Source organism: Grampus griseus, assembly GCF_964374135.1.
Source record: "Grampus griseus genome assembly, chromosome: 2".
Classification (NCBI taxonomy): domain Eukaryota; kingdom Metazoa; phylum Chordata; class Mammalia; order Artiodactyla; family Delphinidae; genus Grampus; species Grampus griseus.
In genome coordinates this window covers 115,759,649-115,779,521 of record NC_139018.1, presented here as the reverse complement: position 1 = coordinate 115,779,521, position 19,873 = coordinate 115,759,649, and the positions used below count along the sequence as shown (strand labels likewise).

Here is a 19,873-nt window from a genome sequence, read left to right as displayed (position 1 = left end):
CAGAATGACCTAGTGGTGGTTTTGCATGGAGCCTTTCGACACTAATGTCCTCACCTCCATGCAGGTGCTAATTTAACAAGCAAAATAGAAACCTACGGTACTACTGTACACCAAGCTACAGTTTAATCTGAAGCATTGAGTTCCCATGGACCTCAAAGGAGGTGGCAGAGAATTATGAAGTTTAAGGGAAATCAAGTTTAAATAGCTGCCCGGGTCCAAGCAGAGAGCCCAAAGCTTGTTTGGATTTCAACAAAAACATCACAGAGGGAGCTGTTACTGGGCCCTAGCAATCAGTTTCTCCGAAAGAAATGACGCTGTACTTTTGTTTTTTTTGGTTGTGCAGCTTCTACAAAATTTGATAGTACAAATACAGCATACTTTAATCCATGCCAATAATTAGATTCTCATACTAAAACAGAAGTGGCTAAAACTTTCCATGGCTATCCTGTCCCTCCCTTTTATGGGAAAAATTCTAAAAATATATCACAACCCAGATTAGTATGAAGGGACAGGGTGTGTAAATGTAATACCAACAGAAAATTGCAATTGAAATGTGCTATAATCTAAATATGTTTCCTCTTCTATGTGTTGGTTCTTGTGGAACCCAGAAAATACTGTGAATACATTGCATAAACTGACAGAACTGTTCTTTGATTCAGGGGGCAAAATGTTTTTTAACTATGTATTTTTATCACACTTACACATACACATAATTTAAAACACCAAATATTTGTATAACAAACATTGATTCATAAGAACTAAATATTTTTAAAGTTTATTACATGAACAGTACTAAAAAAAGGAAAAACCATCTCAGTAGATGCAGGAACAGCATTCAACAAAATTCAACTCCTATTCATGACTGAAAACTCTCAGCAAACTAGAATAGAAGGTAACTTTCTCAATCTCATAAAGGGTACTGACAAAAACCCTACAGCTAACACTATACTTATTGGTAAAAAGACTGAATGCTTTTCCCCCAAGATCAGGAACAAGGCAAGGATGTCGACTCTCACTAAAGGATGTATTAGCTGGTGCAATCTGGGGAAAAAAGAGCAGGGAGCTGGACAGAGTATACAGACTGAATGAAAGGAGGAATGTGAAACTGTCTATTCACAGACAAAAGATCACCTGTGTAGAAAAAACTACAAAACATCTAAAAAAAGCTGTAGAACTAATAAATGAGTTCAGCAAGATCACAGGACACGAGGTCAACATGAAAAAGAAGTCAATTGTATTTCTATACCTTAGCGATAAATTATTAGGTATTGGGATTTCTAAAATTCTATTTACAATAACTTAACTATAAAGTATTTGTGGATAAGTTTAGCTAAATACGTATAAGACCTATTGTGAGAACTACAAAATACTGCTGAAAGTTTATAAATACATGGAATAAATAAAAGATATAAATAAATGGAGAGTTATAACATGTTCATGTGTCAGAAGACTCTAATAAGATGTCAATTCTCCCCAAGATGATTTATAGATTCAAAGGAATCCAATCAAAACCCCAGCAGGTTTTTTTTTCTTTTTTCTTTTTTTTGCAGGAAAGCTGACTCTAAAATGCAAATGACAGAACAACTTAGAAAAAGAATATGGAGGAATTACACTACCAATTTCAAAAATTACAGCAAAGCTAAAGTAATCAAGACAGTAAGTTACTGGATTAAGAATAGACATTTAGGTCAACAGAACAGAAAAGTGAGTCTAGAAACAGACACACACATACACAGCAAACTGATTTTTTTTTTTTTTTTTTTGAAGTACGCGGGCCTCTCACCGCTGTGGCCTCTCCCGTTGCAGAGCACAGGCTCCGGACGCGCAGCCCCAGCGGCCATGGCTCACGGGCGCAGCCGTTCTGCGGCATGTGGGATCCTCCCGGACCAGGGCACAAACCCGTGTCCCCTGCATCGGCAGGCGGACTCTCAACCACTGCCCCACCAGGGAAGCCCAGCAAACTGACTTTTAACAAAGGTGCCAAGGTAATTCAATGACAAAAAGTTAGTCTTTTCAATAAATGATGCTGGAACAATTGTTATGTATGTGCAAAAAAATTAACCCAGACCCTTAACCCTCACTATATATGAAAAATTAATTCAATGGTTCCAGAAGTAGATTCTCTAAGGTCCATGATTATGTCCATAACATAGTAATTTTTTCAATACCACATTGCCTTAGTAGAAGACAAGAAGGGATTCTATACCAAATAATAATAAACATTAATGTTATTAAATGCTACTAAAAATTCATAATGAACCACAGGGCTAAATGTAAGAGCTAAAATTATACAATTTCCAGAAGAAAACACAGAAAAATATCATTACAATCATAGAGTAGATGAAAATTTCTTAAATAGCATACAAAGAGAAAAAAACGGAATTCATTAAAATTTTAGGCTTTGGCTCTTCAAAAGACAATGCTAAAAAATGAAAAGGTAAGCCACAGACTGAGTGGAATATTTGCAGAACCCATTTCTGATAAAAGAGCTGTAATCAGAATAAGAACTCTTAGAAATGCAAATCAAAACAACAGTGAGGCATCACCTCACACCAGTCAGAATGGCCATCATCAAAAAATCTACAAACAATAAATGCTGGAGAGGGTGTGGAGAAAAGGGAACCCTCCTACACTGTTGGTGGGAATGTAAACTGGTACAGCCACTATGGAGAACAGTATGGTGGTTCCCTGGGAAAATAAAAATAGAGCTACCATATGATCCAGTAATCGCACTCCTGGACATATATCTGGAGAAAAACATGGTTTGAAAGGATACATGCACCCCAATGTTCACTGCAGCATTGTTTACAATAGCCAAGACATGGAAGCAACCTAAACGTCCACTGACAGATGAATGGATGAAGAGGATGTGATACATATATACAATGGAATATTACTCAGCCATTAAAAAGAATGAAATAATGCCATTTGCAGCAACATGGATGGACCTGGAGATTATCACACTAAAGTGAAGTAAGAGAAAGACAAATATCATGTAATACCGCTTATATGTGGAATCTAAAAAAAATGATACAGGTGAACTTGTTTACGAAGCACAAACAGACTCATAGACGTAGGGAATGAATTTATGGTTACCAGGGGGGAAGGGTGGAGGGGGAAGAGATAGATTGGGATTTGGGATTGACATGTACACACTGCTATATCTAGAATAGATAACCAACAGGGACCTACTGTATAGCACAGGGAATGCTGCTCAATATTCTGTAATAAACTAAATGGGAAAAGAATTTGAAAAAGAATAGATACATGTATATGTATAACTGAATCACTTTGCTGTACACCTGAAACTAACACAACACTGTTAATCAACTACGCTCCAATATAAAACGAAATTTTTTTAATGCAAAGAAAAGAAAAAGAACTCATAATTCAAATATAAAAAGACAGACAACTCAATTAAACAGGGTTATAAGATATAAACAGACACTTCAGTAAGATACACAAATGGCAAATAAACACACAAAAAGATGGTCAATATCATTAGCCATTAAGAAAATTCAAATTAAAACCACCATGAGATACCACTACATATGCACAAGAATAGTTAAACTTAAAAAGACTGACAATGCCAAGTGTTGGTGAGAACATGGAACAGCTGGACCTTCACACACTGCTTGTAGGAATACAACTTTGGAAAACAGTTTTGCAGTTTCTTATAAAGTTAAACATAGATGTACTATATGACCCAGCAACAGTTCCCCTCTTGGGAATTTACCAGAGAAAAATGAAACTATATGTTCATACAAAAGCCTGTATACGAATGTTTATACCAGCATCATTCATAACAGCCAAAAAATGGAAACAACCCAACGTCTATCAAAAAACTGAATGTATAAGCAAATGAGGTTTATCCACACAACAGAATATTATTCAGTAACGAAAAGAAATGAACAATATGGATGAATCTCAAAAGTATTATGCTAAGTGGAAGAAGCTAGACACAAAAGGGCTACATATTGTATGATTTTATTTATGTGAAATTCTAGAAAAGGCAAAACTATGGTTGGCAAAAAGCAGATCAGTGGTTTTGCTAGGTGCCAAGGGTGAACAGAGAAGATAGACTGCAAAAGAGCACAAGGAAACTTTTTGGGTTAATTGAAATGTTCCATACCATGACTGTGTGGTGGTTATACAACTACACACATTTATCAAAGCCCATCAAACCTAACACATAAAATTAGTGAATTTTATTTTGTGTAAATTATACCTCAATAAAGGTATCTTTTTAAAAAGAGTTTAGACAGTCGCATGCTCTCCCACATCGCAGCACAGAGGTCAGGGGCCAACCCGCCAGTGGCCTATCCAGTACCCATCCCTTCTGCTCCCTCCTTGCTGGCAGAGCCAAGTGGGAGCATCTGCTCTAAGGGGCGGTGTGGGTCCCTCTCTGCCCCAAAGAGTAAAGAGAGATTTGTTCAAGTCCACCACCAGTGGTGGACAAGAAGGGGCCCCGTGATACAGTTCTGGACAGAAAGCAGAGGCTCTGTGGGAGCTTCTGGGAATGGATCCCTTGCTCGTAAAAAACTGTGTGGAGAAGGGACTTCTTGCTTCCTGCCTCTGGACACAGCCCAGAGTGTTCTGAGACCCCAAGAACTGTATAGGACACCTCTCACCACCTGGAGCTGTAGGAGCCATCTTGCAAGCACGGAGGGACCTGTCTGAGGACCAGGACCTGCCCCAGACATATTGAATTTGAATCCCTGGGGGTGAGACCAGAACTCATGCATTTTCTGCAGACTCTCCAGGTGACTCTGGTGCACCCAGGACCGAGGACCACTGCTCTGAGCATACAGTGCTGGACCAAGACGTGCCCTGCTCAGCAGTGATTTTGAGCACTCCTCTCCCAGGTGACTGTGGTTGGCCCTGATCCATCATCAGTTCAGTCCTATGGGTGTGAAAGGGCTGCCATAATTATGGACCACAAACAGGGTGGCCTAAAGCAACAGAACTTTATGCTCTCACAGTTCTGGAGGTCAGAAGTCTGAAATCAAAGTGTCCGTAAGGCCAGGTTCCCCCTGCTGTTTCTAGGAAAGAGTCCTTCTTTGTCTCTTCAAGCTTCTGGTGGTTGCTGGCAATACTTGACTTTCCATGGCTTGTAGACACATCACTCTGATTTCTGGCTCCCTCTTCACATGCCTTCTCCCATGCGTGTCTGTGTATCTCCGTATCTCTCTTCTTGTAAGAATACCAGCCATTGGATGTAAGGACCACCCTAAGTGGTCCAGTGTGACCTCATCTTACCTAATTAAGATCCCATTTCCAAATGATGTCACATTTGGAGGTTCTGGATGGACATGAGTTTTGGGGGACCCTATTCAACCTAGTACAGCTTCCTTCTTTACTTTCTTTTCTCCTGCCCTCACTCTTACTGCCCTGGGGTTATTCTTCTTCCTAATAAAGCATCAGCACGCAAGCTTGCTTTCAGGTTTTCCTTTCTAGGGAAACTGGAGTAAGAAAACAACCATATTCCAGACAGCGAGAACATTTCAGAGGTCACCAGGCCCCAGGCAGTGAAGGGTGTGGACCCCAGATGTCGCAGGTACAGCCTGTCCCCGCTGCTTGGTGGCGCCTGGCCCAGCCGCTGCTCGCTGTGCTGCCTCCGCTGCGCTCCTCGGACTCGGGTACGCCCATGTCTCACTTCATCCCAGCCCCGGGAGAGCAACCTTGGGTTTATGTCTTTATTTGATGAAAACGAGCTGTTGCACAGCCATTGGTACCGTATTGGGGAAACACAGCATACAAGCAAGAAGCTTACAGCCTCAGTGGCGAAAAATTTTTCACGTCAGAGACCGAGAACTCTTGCAGTCGTTTATGTCATCCCTTCTTCTCCAGACAGGGGATACCAAAAAGCTGCAATCAAAGATCTCTTCATCTTATCGATAAAGCCACTAATGAGCCAAAATGTCTGTCAACGTCAACCGCAGCGTGTCAGACCAGTTCTATTGCTACGAGATGCCTCGTCTGATTGCCAAAGTTGAGGGCAAAGGAAATGGAATCAAGACAGTTATAGTCAACACGGGTGACATAGCCAAAGCGCTTAATCAGCGTCCAACGTATCCCACCAAATATTTAGGTTGTGAACTGGGAGCACAGACCCAGTTTGATGTTAAGAATGACCGTTACACTGCCAGTGGATCTCATGAGGCGAATAAGCTGCAAGGCATGTTGGATGGATTCATTAAAAAATTTGTTCTCTGTCCTGAGTGTGAGAATCCCGAAATGGATGTGCATGTCAATCCAAAGAAGCAAACGAGAGGTAATTCTTGTAAAGCCTGGGGCTATCGAGGCATGCTTGACACACATCATAAACTCTGCATGTTCATTCTCAAAATGCCACCTGAGAATAGTGACGATGGTTCAGGAAAGAAGGAAAAGGAAAAGAAAACTAGAAAGGGCAAAGACAAGGAAAATGGCTCCGTGTCCAGCAGTGAGACACCACCTCCACCACCACCCAATGAAATCTGTCCTCCTCCACATGCTGTGGAAGAAGAGGAAGATGATGACTGGGGGGAGGATACAACAGAGGAAGCTCAAAGGGGAAGAATGGATGAAATCAGTGACCACGCAAAAGTTTTAACCCTCAGTGATGATTTGGAAAGGACTGTTGAAGAGCGTGTCAATATCCTGTTTGATTTTGTTAAGAAAAAGAAAGAAGACGGTAGTATTGACCCATCTGACAAACTGTAGCTGAAGCAGAAAGACTGAATGTAAAAGCCATGGGCCCTCTTATTTTGACTGAAGTTCTTTTTAATAAGAAGATTAGAGAACAAATTAAGAAATACAGGCATCATTTCTTACGATTTTGTCACAACAACAAAAAAGCTCAATGGTACCCTCTTCATTGTTTGGAGTGTGTGGTAGCAATGCACCAAGCTCAGCTCATCTCCAAGATTCCACACATCTTGAAGGAGATGTATTATGCAGACCTTTTGGAGGAAGAAGTCATCATTAGCTGGTCAGAAAAGGCCTCTAAGAAATATGTCTCAAAAGAACTTGCCAAAGAGATTCGTGTCAAAGCGGAACTTTTTATAAAATGGTTGAAGGAAGCAGAGGAAGAATCCTGTGCTGGTGAAGATGAAGATGAGAATATTGAGGTGATGTATTCAAAGACTGCCAGTGTACTGAAAGTTGAAGCTGTAAAGTCTGACAACAAGGACGATGACATTGATATTGATGCCATTTAAAGGGGTGGGTGCAGCCCAGCTTAACAGTTTAATGCTGAGAATCTTTCTGCATCATCAGCCAGAAGTGCAACATGTATGTGCAAAAGCTAAAATGGCTTAACATCATGCTACACTTTCTACTAAAAATGTATTGCTGTGAGTGGTCTGTATTTAAACCCAACAAGACATCTAGGGAGTCCACACACATATCAGTGAGCACATGCAGTGTGCTTATTTACAGCATGTTTCTTTTTGAAAACTTAGTGGTGGACACATTTGGATCACATTTATATAGTTATAAAAGTAAAGATTTCATTTTGCTCGTTCTTCAGATTTTTGGCTCTGAATGACTTAAGTAGGCTGAAATAATTGGCTCCTTTAAAAAATGCTGCATCATTATTTAACCTGATAGGATTACTGGAGCCTGTTAGATATTGTCAGGTGCTGAGACTATAAAGAGGTCTCAGCAGAATGTGAACATAAACTTACTTATAAATACCTTACGCAGTCATTAAGAAATGTAGTACTTTTAAGTCTTATTTCTAGTTCCTCAGATTGGCATGTGGTAATGTACATTCTTCCCATGCCAAGGTGGACTGATAATCAAATGACAGTGCAATACCTTTAACTTACTGAGAAGTTAAAATGACCTGAGTGTCGTATAAATAAAATTTTAAGAACAGGTTTTGAAACTTGAATTGTGTTTTTTTCATTTCTTCTATACTTGCCCCAAATTGTAGTCTTTGAAGTCATGTGCAGTTGCACGTTGGATGAGCCAGGGGAATTATTACATTAACATATAAGCATTTTATTATGTGTATGTAGCTCTTGCTTTATACTGAGAGAAAACTGAAACTCTGGGGAGTGATTAAATAGTAAGCTCTACGATTTTATTTGGGGGAAGCAGGAAAAGGTACACTTAATCTCTAGCAAACACTGAGCATAATTTTTCAGCATTTACTCTTGATTCAAATTACAATTTCAAAATATTTAGACATACTGTATCTTTTGTTCAGTGTGGATTTTTCCCCTGATAAACTATGGTTCTTTGATGACTTTTGCATTTGGAGACATAGCTTATGCTTTTCAGGTTTTCATTGCTATCTTGCCAAAATAAGTGTTAACTATGTCTCAAATTCCCCCCCACACCCCCAAAATGTCTTATTTTTTTAAAAAGCTAAAAGCATACTTCTTTTTTTGTTTTGTTTTTTTTGTTTTTGCGGTACGCGGGCCTCTCACCACTGCGGCCTCTCCCGTTGCGGAGCACAGGCTCCGGATGCGCAAGCCCAGTGGCCATGGCTCACGGGCCCAGCTGCTCCGCGGCACGTGGGATCCTCCCGGACCGGGGCACGAACCCGCGTCCCCTGCATTGGCAGGCGGACTCTCAACCACTGCGCCACCAGGGAAGCCCAAAGCATACTTCTAAGAGCCTATATTTTGTTTTAAGACTTAGGGTGTTTTTTATTTTCACATTGAATATTGTGAGATACCCAGGAAGTCTGTGATGATGGCAACGGAAAGCAGGTGCCTAGGGCCTGACCCAGCCCATCCTGGGCTTTAGATTTGGAAATAACTTCCTTGTAATGTGCTTGCCCAATCTGCTGATGTAAACTCCCTTGATAGACGGGCTTATGATTACATCTGAGAAATCATCTTGAAGATACAAATTTACACAAAAAGTACACTGTGGGAATCAAAATGCATAGAGTGAATTTTTGGGGGAGTATGGCTTATAACATTCACCTCTTTCTTTGTGATCCATCTCACAGATTACAATGAGACCTTAACAAATGTATGTAAGCTTTTTTCACATTGAAATTATATAAACATTTGGTATAATAAAAAATAAAAAGAATTTAAAGAAAATTTTTAAAAATATTACTCAAGTTATATATGTACATGCAACATGCACCAAATTGTAGAGCTACAATATTTCTCAATAGTGATGTCTTGGAATTTAATAAACTTGGTTTTGTTACTGCAGTGCAAAAAATCATTCCATGTATGATACCAAGTTTGTAACAACATCTACCATTGGTGCAAAAGAATGGAGCAGAGATAAGGAACAGGGTGGGCCCCTATGTCTGAGGAAGCCAAACTGCATTAATGTCATCATTCAGCAAAGACCCATGATACTGACAAGGAGAATTAACTATGTGCTAGGCATCCGTCAGTCCACCATCTGGGATTCTACATTCGAAGTTGAACAACAAATCTTACCTCTTGGCAGCTGATACAAGCCCTAACAGTGGCAGATAAAGCACAACTGTACAAGTAGTGCTAAATTTTAAAAGTCACAAGGAATGCAAAGATGACTTTGCAGGTCATCTCACATTCAAAGATAAGGCTATCTTCCACTAGAGTGGAAAGATGAATCATCACAATACACAACTGTGGGATGCTGCCATATTATAACAGAATGTGTAAGGGATTCACCAAAAATTCATGTCTTTTAAATATATTTGACCTATTTGTTTATTACTGTTTCTCCCCACTAGAATGATGACACTCCATGATGACAGGGATTTTTGTCTTTACTGTTCACTGCTATATCCCTAGCACCTAGTACAATGCCAAGCATACAGTACTTGTTAAGTGAATAAATTATGCCTACGTAGATATTCAGTAAATATTTGTACAAATCCATTATGTCAATGTAAATGATGTAATAACCTTCTCTTACATTTCCTTTCTTGTACAATTTCTCTGATTGGAAGCTAATAATTGTCTTGTTTCTTTATTCATTTTGTTTCTAAATACCAATTCAAACATAAATTTTCAATCTACAAATACAAATGCTATAGAGGATGTGGAGAAAAGGGAACCCTCCTACACTGTTGGTGAGAATATAAACTGGTGCAGCCACTACGGAAAACAGTGGGGAGCTTCCTTAAAAAACTAAAAATAGAGTTACCATTATTATCCAGCAATCCCACTCCTGGGCATATATCCAGAAAAGACAAAAATTCTAATTTGAAAAGATACATGCACCCCAATGTTCATAGCAGCACTATTCACAATAACCAAGACATGGAAGCAATCTAAATGTCCATCGACAGGTGAATGGATAAAGAAGAGGTGGTATGTACAATGGAATATTACTCGGCCATAAAAAGAATGAATTTTGCCACTTGCAGCAACATGAATAGACCTAGAGAATATCATACTAAGTGAAATCAGACAGAGGAAAACAAATATTATATGATATCACTTATATGTGGAATCTAAAAATAATACAAATGAATTTATTCACAAAACAGAAACAGACTAACGGACACAGGAAACAAACTTATGGTTACCAAAGGTGAAGGGGGAGGGGAGGATAAATTAGGAGTATGAGATTAACATAAACACACTACCATATTTAAAACAGATAAGCAATAAGGATTTACTGTATAGCACAGGGAATTATACTCAATATCTTGTAATAACCTATAATGGAAAATAATCTGAAAATATGTGTGTGTGTATATATATATTTATTATATATATATTTATTTATATATATATGTAACAATCACTTTGCCATACACCTGAAATTAACACAATACTGTAAATCAACTATACTTCAATTAAAAAAATGAACTTTCAAGCAAGGAGATTCTCATTTCTCCTTTATATATTTCTTCATTCTAAAAGTTTCCTACAATATGTGTGTGTTTATGTATATTCAGAATAAAGAATGTATGCATTTTTATAAAATTAGAGCTTTTGGAAAACAAGGTTTAAAATGTTAATAAATGCATATCTATCAATAATTATCTTAAATGTCAAGGGACTAAGTGTTCCAATCAAAAGACATAGAGTGGCAGGTTGGATAATAAAACAAGAGCCTACAATATGCTGCCTACAAGAGACCCACTTTAGGGCGAAGGAAACACATAGATTGAAAGTGATGAGATGGAGAAAGATACTTCATGCAAATGGAAATGACAAGAAAGCAAGGTTAGCAATACTCATATCAGACAAAACAGACTTTAAAACAAAGGCCGCTTAACGACTTAAACATAAGACATGATACCATAAAACTCCTAGAAGAGAGCATAGGCAAAACATTCTCTGACATAAATTGTAGCAATATTTTCTTAGGTCAGTCTCCCAAGGCAATAGAAATAAAAACAAAAATAAACAAATGGGACCTAATCAAACTTATAAGCTTTTGCACAGCAAAGGAAACGATAAAAAAAAAAAACCCAAAAAGACAATCTATGGAATGGGAGAAAATATTTGCAAATGACGTGACTGACAAGGGCTTAATCTCCAAAATATACAAACAGCTAATATAACTCAACAACAACAAAAACAAACCCAGTCGAAAAATGGGCAGAACACCTTAATAGACATTTCTTCAAAGAAGACATACAGATGGCCAGTAGACACATGAAAAGATGCTCAACATCACTAATTATTAGAGAAATGCAAATCAAAACTACAGTGAGGTACTCACACCGGTCAGAATGGCCATCATTAAAAAGTCTACAAATGAAAAATGCTAGAGAGGCTGTGGACAAAAGGGAACCCTCCTACACTGGTGGTGGGAATGTAAGTTGGTGCAGCCACTATGGAAAACAGTATGGAGGTTCCTCAGAAAACTAAAAATAGAACTACCATATGATCCAGCAATCCCACTCCTGGGCATACACCTGGACAAAACTCTAATTGAAAAAGATGCATGCACCCCTATGTTCATAGCAGCACTACTCACAACAGCCAAGACATGGAAGCGACCTAAATGTCCATCGACAGCTGAATGGATAAAGAAGATGTACACACACACACACACACACACACACACACACAACGGAATACTACTCAGTCATAAAAAAGAATGAAATTTTGCCATTTGCAGCAACATGGATGAACCTAGAGATTATCATACTAAGTGAAGTAAATCAGACAAATATCATATGATCACTTATATGTGGAATCTAAAATATGATACAAATGAACTTATTTACAAAACAGAAACAGACTCACAGACACAGAAAACGAACTCATGGTTACCAAAGAGGAAATGTGAGGGGATAAATAAGGAGTTTGGGATTAGCAGATACAAACTACTGTATATAAAATAAACAATAAGGATTTACTGTACAGCACAGGGAATTATATTCAATATCTTATAATAACCTATAATGGAAAAGAATATGAAAAAGAATATGTATATATATGTGCAACTGAATCACTCTGCTGTACACCAGAAACTAACACAACCTTGTAAATCAACTATACTTTAATAATAAAATAAAATTAGAGTTTTATAGAGGACTCTATCAATTGATAATAGCATGCTTCAAGTTTTCTTTTAGCTATTTTCTCAAATCTATCCCTCTGCACATGCTCTTTATTCTATCCAGAAAACCCACACCCATCTCTCTATAAATCTAACCTGTCTTCAACCCAATCTCCCCAATGAAGAATCCTTTATAACACCGATTAATCTCAATCCTTTGATCCACTCTGACTCCCAACAAAACCCTAAATTCCTTTAGGGCAGGAAATATTCATTATGTTTTTTTATTTTCCACTGTTATAGAACATTCAATAAATGCTTAATTTGTTGAACCTGATGAATTTCAATGAGACTGAAGAACCTTGATGATACAAAATTAATGTAAAGCTACAAAGATAAATATATCTACATATTAAACTGTATGCATAAAACCTACCAACAGTGTCTGTCCTTGGGAAATGAAGAAATGACCCGATGTAACTATGGTGAGAACAAGATGCCCAGATTCTTCACTGGAGTCAAAAACCTTGAAAAAGAGAGAAATGTGTATAAGATATTTCTGTAATACTAATAAACTTATAACCAAACTATCTTCTCACACTGATCTTCCCACTCTGAATGTTCCCTTTCCCTCATTTAATCTGTAATCATTCCCCTATAGTTTCAAGTTTTCCTCATATAAGGGTTAACAGCCAGGCTTTTATAAAATATAACTAAAACCAATATTTTGAAACAAAAATAGTAAATGAGGAATCAAGAGACATGGGGCCTGAGCCAACCACTTTTGAATTACATTCTAATAAATCATGAATTATCTGTGAGCCTCAGTTTCCTTTCTGTAAAATGGGGATAATGCTTTACAGGTTCTTGTCAGACTACAGAGTCAGTTTCTTTGCCACATAATCCATTTTTCACAACCCCTCAAAACTTGGTGTTTCCTTTGGATGAGCTTTAATTTGTAATGTCACTCTTAAAAATAGGGTGCCCCAAACTGATCATAATATTCTTGGTGTGATCTAATTATCTCCATTACTTGCAGTAATGAAGCCCACAATTACATTTATCTTTTGAGGGGGTAGTCCCATTGAAGAGTGATCTTACGTCAATAAAATTCCCTGAAATTTCATCACCTATGTTGGTAAATCATACTTTTACTTTCTGCATCTGAACCTAAACATAAGACCTTGCACTTACCCCCATTATATTTTATCTTGTTAGATTTGGTCTACGGTTGTGGTGGGGAGTTGAGGCAATTAAAGCAAAATGTCATGGAGGTCATGACTCATAGACACTTAAGAGTGGGATTTGGGTCTTAAGTGACTACACTGTATAGGTGTCTTTAATATCATTGATAAACACTGTAAAGGTAAACATCCTTGTACAGATAGGATGCAATTGTAGATTCACCTTAATGCTCAAAGCTCAAAATAATTAACACATACCTAACTCAAGTATACCGTTATAAGGTTACTGCCTTCTATTGAGAAATAATGTTCTATCTTATAGTTCCATATGCGGGGTTTGAAGCTTCACTGCTATATTTAAACTCAAGATTTCCTACTGAGTTTTCTCTAATTCACTTTAAATTCCAAACTTAAAAATCGAATAACATTTTAGATGTCAAGGTGGGTATGCTAAACCCTGCATTATTTCTTTCAGTGGTTGTTATTCATCCTCTTTCCCAATATTAGGAATTCAGTTATTTGTACAACACTCTTCCCATTATAGTTTAAATAGATTATCGTGTATGTTTCATGACCACTTAAAACCTCAAGAATAGCTAGGAATGAAGCATAACTATAGAAACTGGAGTCTGTTAAGCAAATTCTTTGGGAGGCAATATTCTAACGTAACAGCTTAACTATTTTTTTTTTTAGAAATATAACATATATCTCCAAAAGTGTCCAACACTCAAATGAACAGTTCAATGAGTGATGACAAAGTAAACACACAATCACCACTCAGATAAAAAAACAGAAGCCTTCCAGAAGGTACCCTAGTGCTATCTCCCAATCACTATCTGCTCCCTCCTCCCTCTAATATCCATCCTGACTTCTAACACCATAGTTTAGTTTTATTTATATGAATGGAATCATACAGAATTCTTTTATGTCTGGCTTCATCAATGTTGTTGCATATACCTGAGTTCATTCGTTATCATTACTGTAGAATACCATTCTATGATTATACCACAATTTATTTTTTCACTCTTTTGTTGATGAATCTTGTTTTCCAGTTTAAATCTACTGCAAATAATGCTATTATGAACATTCTTATATATGTCTCTTGTTGGGTAGAAACACTCGTTATGGAGATGCCAATTCTTTCCAAATAATTTTATTGTTTTTTCTCCCCTGCCCTCCAAACTTTTACATCTCATTTTTTTTTTTTTTTTGGCTACACCGTGCGCACGGCATGTGGGATCTTAGCTCCTCGAGCAGTTGGAAGTGGAGTCTTAGCCAATGGACCACCAGGGAAGTCCCCAAACTTTTACATCTAATTGACCACTCAACATCTCTACTTAAAGGTCTAATAGTCATCTCAAAATTAACAGCCCCTAACTTGAAGTCCAAACCTTCCCATTCATTCATTCATTGAATATTTACAAAGTGTCGGGCAAGTGGCATCTGTGGCCTGTCACCAGGTGTAGAAGTCCAAACACTTCTGCTCACTACATCTTGGTACTGGAGTCACCATGGAAAACAACACAGTCAAGCAGTGGAGGGAACAGCACTTGACTCACACAGAAGAAACAGAGCAAGATCAGTATCAGTACTGGGGGTTGGTTCCCCCATGGCCAGCAGGGGGAACCTAGGCAGCCATGCAGGGCAGCTGGCCTGCACTCAGCCCTCATGGCTACAGCACAATGACTCCTCCTTCTCCCCCCAGGGGACAGATACAACAGTGGGGCTGGCCAGGTGCCATATGATGCTTAAGCAGAACACAGGAGCACAGGCTGTGAGGACTCTATTTCTTGCTAAGTAAGTGTTCCAGGCCCAAGGCCCATTCTTACAGCCGAGAGAGGGGATTGCAAGACTGCATGCCCAAGATTGTCTTTCACAACACAAAGCACCTACCATGGACCAGGCTGTTGTAGGCTTTTGACTCCCACAGTTTTCCCATCTCAGAATATAATTCTATCTTTCCATTTCGTTAGGCCAAACTGTGGAATCATTCTTGAATCCTCTACTTTTTGCATACACATACCCATCAGCAAATCCTTCAAAATATGCAGGATGTAACACTTCTCCCAGGTCTGGTCTGAGCTGGCATCATCTCTAGTGGGATTATTATAATAACCTCCTAACTGGCTTTCTAGCTTCTGTTCTTGCTCCCCTTTTCCAACAAATTTTATTCTCAATACAGTAACCAGAGTGATCCTTTTAAAACCTAAGTCACGTCATGCCATTTCCAGTTCAAAGCCCTAGAGCAGCTTTCCATCTCATTCAGAGACTCATGCAAGGTGTTCCACAATCCATTACCTCTCTGCTCTCATCGCCCCTTTTGGCCACTCTGCTCCAGCCGCACTGGCCTCTGCTGCTCTTTGAACCTACAAGGCACATTCATGATTATAAAACTCAGGGCTTCTCTATCTGGAATTGTCTTCTCCTAGATCTACATGACTCACTCCTTGATCTTTTTCAGGTCTTTGCTTAAATGTCATGTGTTTAAATGTCACCTTTCCTGACCATCCTAGTGAAAACTGCCACCAGCTCCCTGCCCCATTACCTAAACCAGATAGTTCCTGTTCCCTTTTCCCATTTTGTTTCTTTATATTTACTTGTTTATCTGTCTACGTATCTTCTTTAAAAGATTGATGTAAGGGATTAAAGACAACACTCAATGAATCCAAAGGAAGCAAGAATAAGAATATAAAGGGAAGAACAGGTGGGACAAACACAAGACAAATAGGAAGATTACAGACATAAACCTAACCCTTTCAATGATCACATTAAATGTAAATGGCCTTAATCAGGATTAATTTTGCTTCTCAGCTACCCATTTTCTCTTCATTATTTTTCAGTGAGAATACATGAAAAATTACTAAGAATCCTTTTCTCTTTCCTTATGTATTCTTTACACACGTCCTGCTCTTTTTTCGCCCTCTAAAGAGATTTTTAAAAATAAATTTATTTTATTTAAAAATTTATTTATTTTATTTAAATAAATTTATTTTATTTTTTAAAAATGTAAATGGCTTAAACATCCCAAGGAAAGGCAATCTGACAACAGGATGAGAAGACAAGGCACAACTATATATAAATATAAAAATATGAAGAGGTGAGAACAAAAGGGTGAGAAAAATATATACCATGCTAATACTAGTCAAAGAAAGCTGGAATAGCTATTAATTTTAGGCAAGACTACCAAAAGGCATAAAGAAGGTCATTTCATAATGACAAGGTGTTAATCAAGAGACATAATTATCCTAAACATTCACGCCCCCAATAAGAGCTGAAAAATACATGAAGCAGGCAAGGTTCTGCCTACCCAAGGCCGCTGCTGTGCAGAGACCCCGGGGGAAGCCACCGTCACCATGTCTGACCAGGAGGCAAAACCTTCAACTGAGGATTTGGGGGATAAGAAGGAAGGAGAATATATTAAACTCAAAGTCACAGGACAGGAGAGCAATGAGATTTACTTCAGAGTGAAAATGACAACACATCTCAAGAAACTCAAAGAATCATACTGTCAAAGACACGAAGTTCCCATGAATTCACTCAGGTTTCTCCTTGAAGGTCAGAGAATTACTGATAATCATACTCCAAAAGAACTGGGAATAGAGGGAGAAGATGTGATTGAAGTTTATCAGGAACAAACAGGGGGTCATTCAACAGTTTAGATATTCTTTTTATTTTTTTTATTTTCCCTAATCCTTTATTTTTAAAAATAGTTCTTTTGTAACGTGATGTTCAAAACAGAATTGAAAACTGGCATCTCTTTAAAACATCTGGTAATTTGCATTCTAGTGTCTATTATTCATTATTGTTTGTTTCACTGTGCTGATTTTTGGTGATCAAACCTCAGCCCCCTTCATATTGCCACCTCCTTTTTAAAAATTACATATGTGCACAGAAAGGCCGCCTTCCAGGACTGTCCACTTTCAGGCTTGTGATAAGATTGACTAATGCAAGTAATCATAATGACTTTCCAGCTGGCCTTGAAGTTTTAGCATGTGACTGCTTCACTCTTGGACTATGACTTTCAGTGGGAGATGGAAGTTTTTCAGAGAACTGAACTGTGGAAAAATGACCTTTCCTTAACTTGAAGCTACTTTTAAAATCTGAGGGTCTGGACCAAAAGAAGAGGAATATCAGGTTGGAGTCAAGATGACAAAGGTGGTGAGAATAAATGACTAGCTCCAAAGATGGCTTCACTGAAGAGAAAGCATTTTAAGATGAAGGACACACCTTGTCACAAGATCCCAGAAAAGTTCTAATTTTCCTTAGCAGTTAAAAGTTATTCATGCAGAAGTGTATACAACAGAACACTGCTCTTTTTGACTTTATTTGTACTTTTTGGCCTGGGATATAGGTTTTAAATGGACATCGTCAGTACCAGCTTCATTAAAATAAACAAAATATTTGTAAAAACCATAAAAAATACATGAAGCAATAATTGATAGCACTGTAAGGAAAAATAGACAAATCCACAATTATAGTCAGATTTCAACACCCCTCCCTCAATAATTGATAAACATAGAAAATCAGCAAGCATATAGTAGACGTGAACAACACTATCAACTAACATGACCTGACTGACATCTATACAACACTCCACTCAATATCAGCAAAATATATATTCTTCTCAAGTGTACACAGAGCACTTACTGAGAGAGACCAAATTCTGGGCCATAAGACAAGTGTTAGTAAATTTTAAAGTATGTTCTCTGAGCATAAATTAAATTAGAAATCAATAACAGAAATATCTCTGAAAAAGTCTCCAAACATTTTGAAACTAAATCATGTACTTCTAAATAACCCATGGGTAAATAAGAAATTAAGAGAGAAATCAGGAAGTATTTTGAACTGAATGTAATTCACCATGTCAACAAACTAAAAGAGAAAAATCATAGGATCACCTCACTAGATGAAAGAATATACAGAAGACATTTGACAAAATTCAACATCCATTCCTGAGTGAAAAAAAAATCAGCAAACCAGGAATTGAAGGAACTTCAAGCTGATGAAGGGCATCTATGCAAAAACTATAGTTAACATCATATTTAATAGTGAAAGACTGAAAGCTTTCTAAGATAAGGAACAAGACAAGAATATCACCACTTCTATTCCACACTGTACTGGAGGTTCTAAACACTATAATTAGGCAAGAAAAAGAAGTAAAAAGCCTTTCCTTTCCAGACTGGAAAGGTAGAAGAAAAACTGTCTTAATTCACAGACAACACGATCATTTATATAGAAAATCCAATTTATTTCCCTAGAACTAATAAATGAATTTTAGAAAGATTGCAGGATACAAGATCAATAAATGAAAACTAAATTTATACAAACTAGTAAAGAACAACTGGAATTTGGAATTTTAGAAACATCAAAATTTATAATAGCATGAAAAATATGAAATATTTAGAGATAAATATGACAAAAGAAGTGAAAGATCTGCACACTGAAAACTGAAATTTAATACATAGTAAATATATGGAGTTATACTTTGTTCATGGATAGAAGATTTAATATTGTTAAGATGCTGAGGTAGGCAGAATAATGATCCCCACCCAAAGGTTCCTGTCCTTATCCCTGGAACGTATGAATATCTTATCTTACATGGCAAAGGAGACTTTGCAGATGTGATTAAGTTAAGGATCTTGAGACTAGGAGAGCTGGATTATCTAGATGGTTCCAATGGAATCCGAAGGGTCCCTACAGGGGAAAGAAGGAGGCAGAAGAGTCAGAGTCAGAGAAGGAAATGTGACTGCTGGCTTTGAAGATGGAAGGGTGGTACAAGGCAAGGAATTCAGGCAGCCTCTAGAAGCTGGAACAGGCAAGAAACGGATTCTCCCCTAAAGCCTCCAGAAGGAATGCAGCCCTGCTGACACCTTCATTTTAGCCTCATAAGACCTATTTTAGACTTCTGACCTCCAGAACTGTGTGCAAAGCGTAAACAAACTAAGTTTGGGTTTTTGTAAGCCACTAAGTTTGTGGCAATTTGTTACAGCAGTAATAATCAAAAATTCTAAATTCTTTTGTAGAAATTAACAAGCTGATTCTAAAATTCATGTGGAAATTCATGAAAAGAGACCACATACCGAGCATTTAAGTCATTTAACATTAACAAAGTACTCACTATGTACTGATCTCTCTTCTAAATGTTAGGGAAAGAAAAAAAAAAGCATAGAAGGGAATGTCCCTGACCATGAGCTTCATTGATTCATTTGCTCATTCAACAAATATTTACTGAGCACCTAACAGATGCCAAGCATTTTCTTAGATGGGACACATCA

The 19,873-nt window shown here is 37.8% G+C and overlaps 3 protein-coding genes across 4 annotated transcripts in view; 2 read left to right on the top strand and 1 right to left on the bottom strand.

Moving 5' to 3' along the window:
- REC114 (REC114 meiotic recombination protein) overlaps nucleotides 1–19,873 on the bottom strand; it is a gene marked incomplete at both ends in the record, with an annotated part of 96,485 nt that overhangs the window by 54,740 nt on the left and 21,872 nt on the right. For both annotated transcript variants that reach the window (XM_082647600.1, XM_082647601.1), the window contains one exon: nucleotides 12,851–12,940. In XM_082647600.1, coding sequence (XP_082503726.1) covers nucleotides 12,851–12,940 — 90 coding nt within the window. The remainder of the gene's footprint in view (nucleotides 1–12,850; nucleotides 12,941–19,873) is intronic.
- Nucleotides 5,920–7,455, top strand: LOC309818127 (eukaryotic translation initiation factor 5-like; the record flags this gene model as incomplete). The annotated part of the gene is given in 2 exon segments (XM_082647599.1): nucleotides 5,920–6,697; nucleotides 6,700–7,455. Coding segments are annotated over 2 exon segments (1,281 nt in total). The 3' UTR covers nucleotides 7,203–7,455.
- LOC309818572 (small ubiquitin-related modifier 1-like) lies at nucleotides 16,899–17,257 on the top strand (the record flags this gene model as incomplete). The annotated part of the gene is made up of 1 exon (XM_082648330.1): nucleotides 16,899–17,257. Exon 1 carries the CDS (start codon nucleotides 16,952–16,954, stop codon nucleotides 17,255–17,257), a length of 306 nt encoding a protein of 101 aa, XP_082504456.1. The 5' UTR covers nucleotides 16,899–16,951.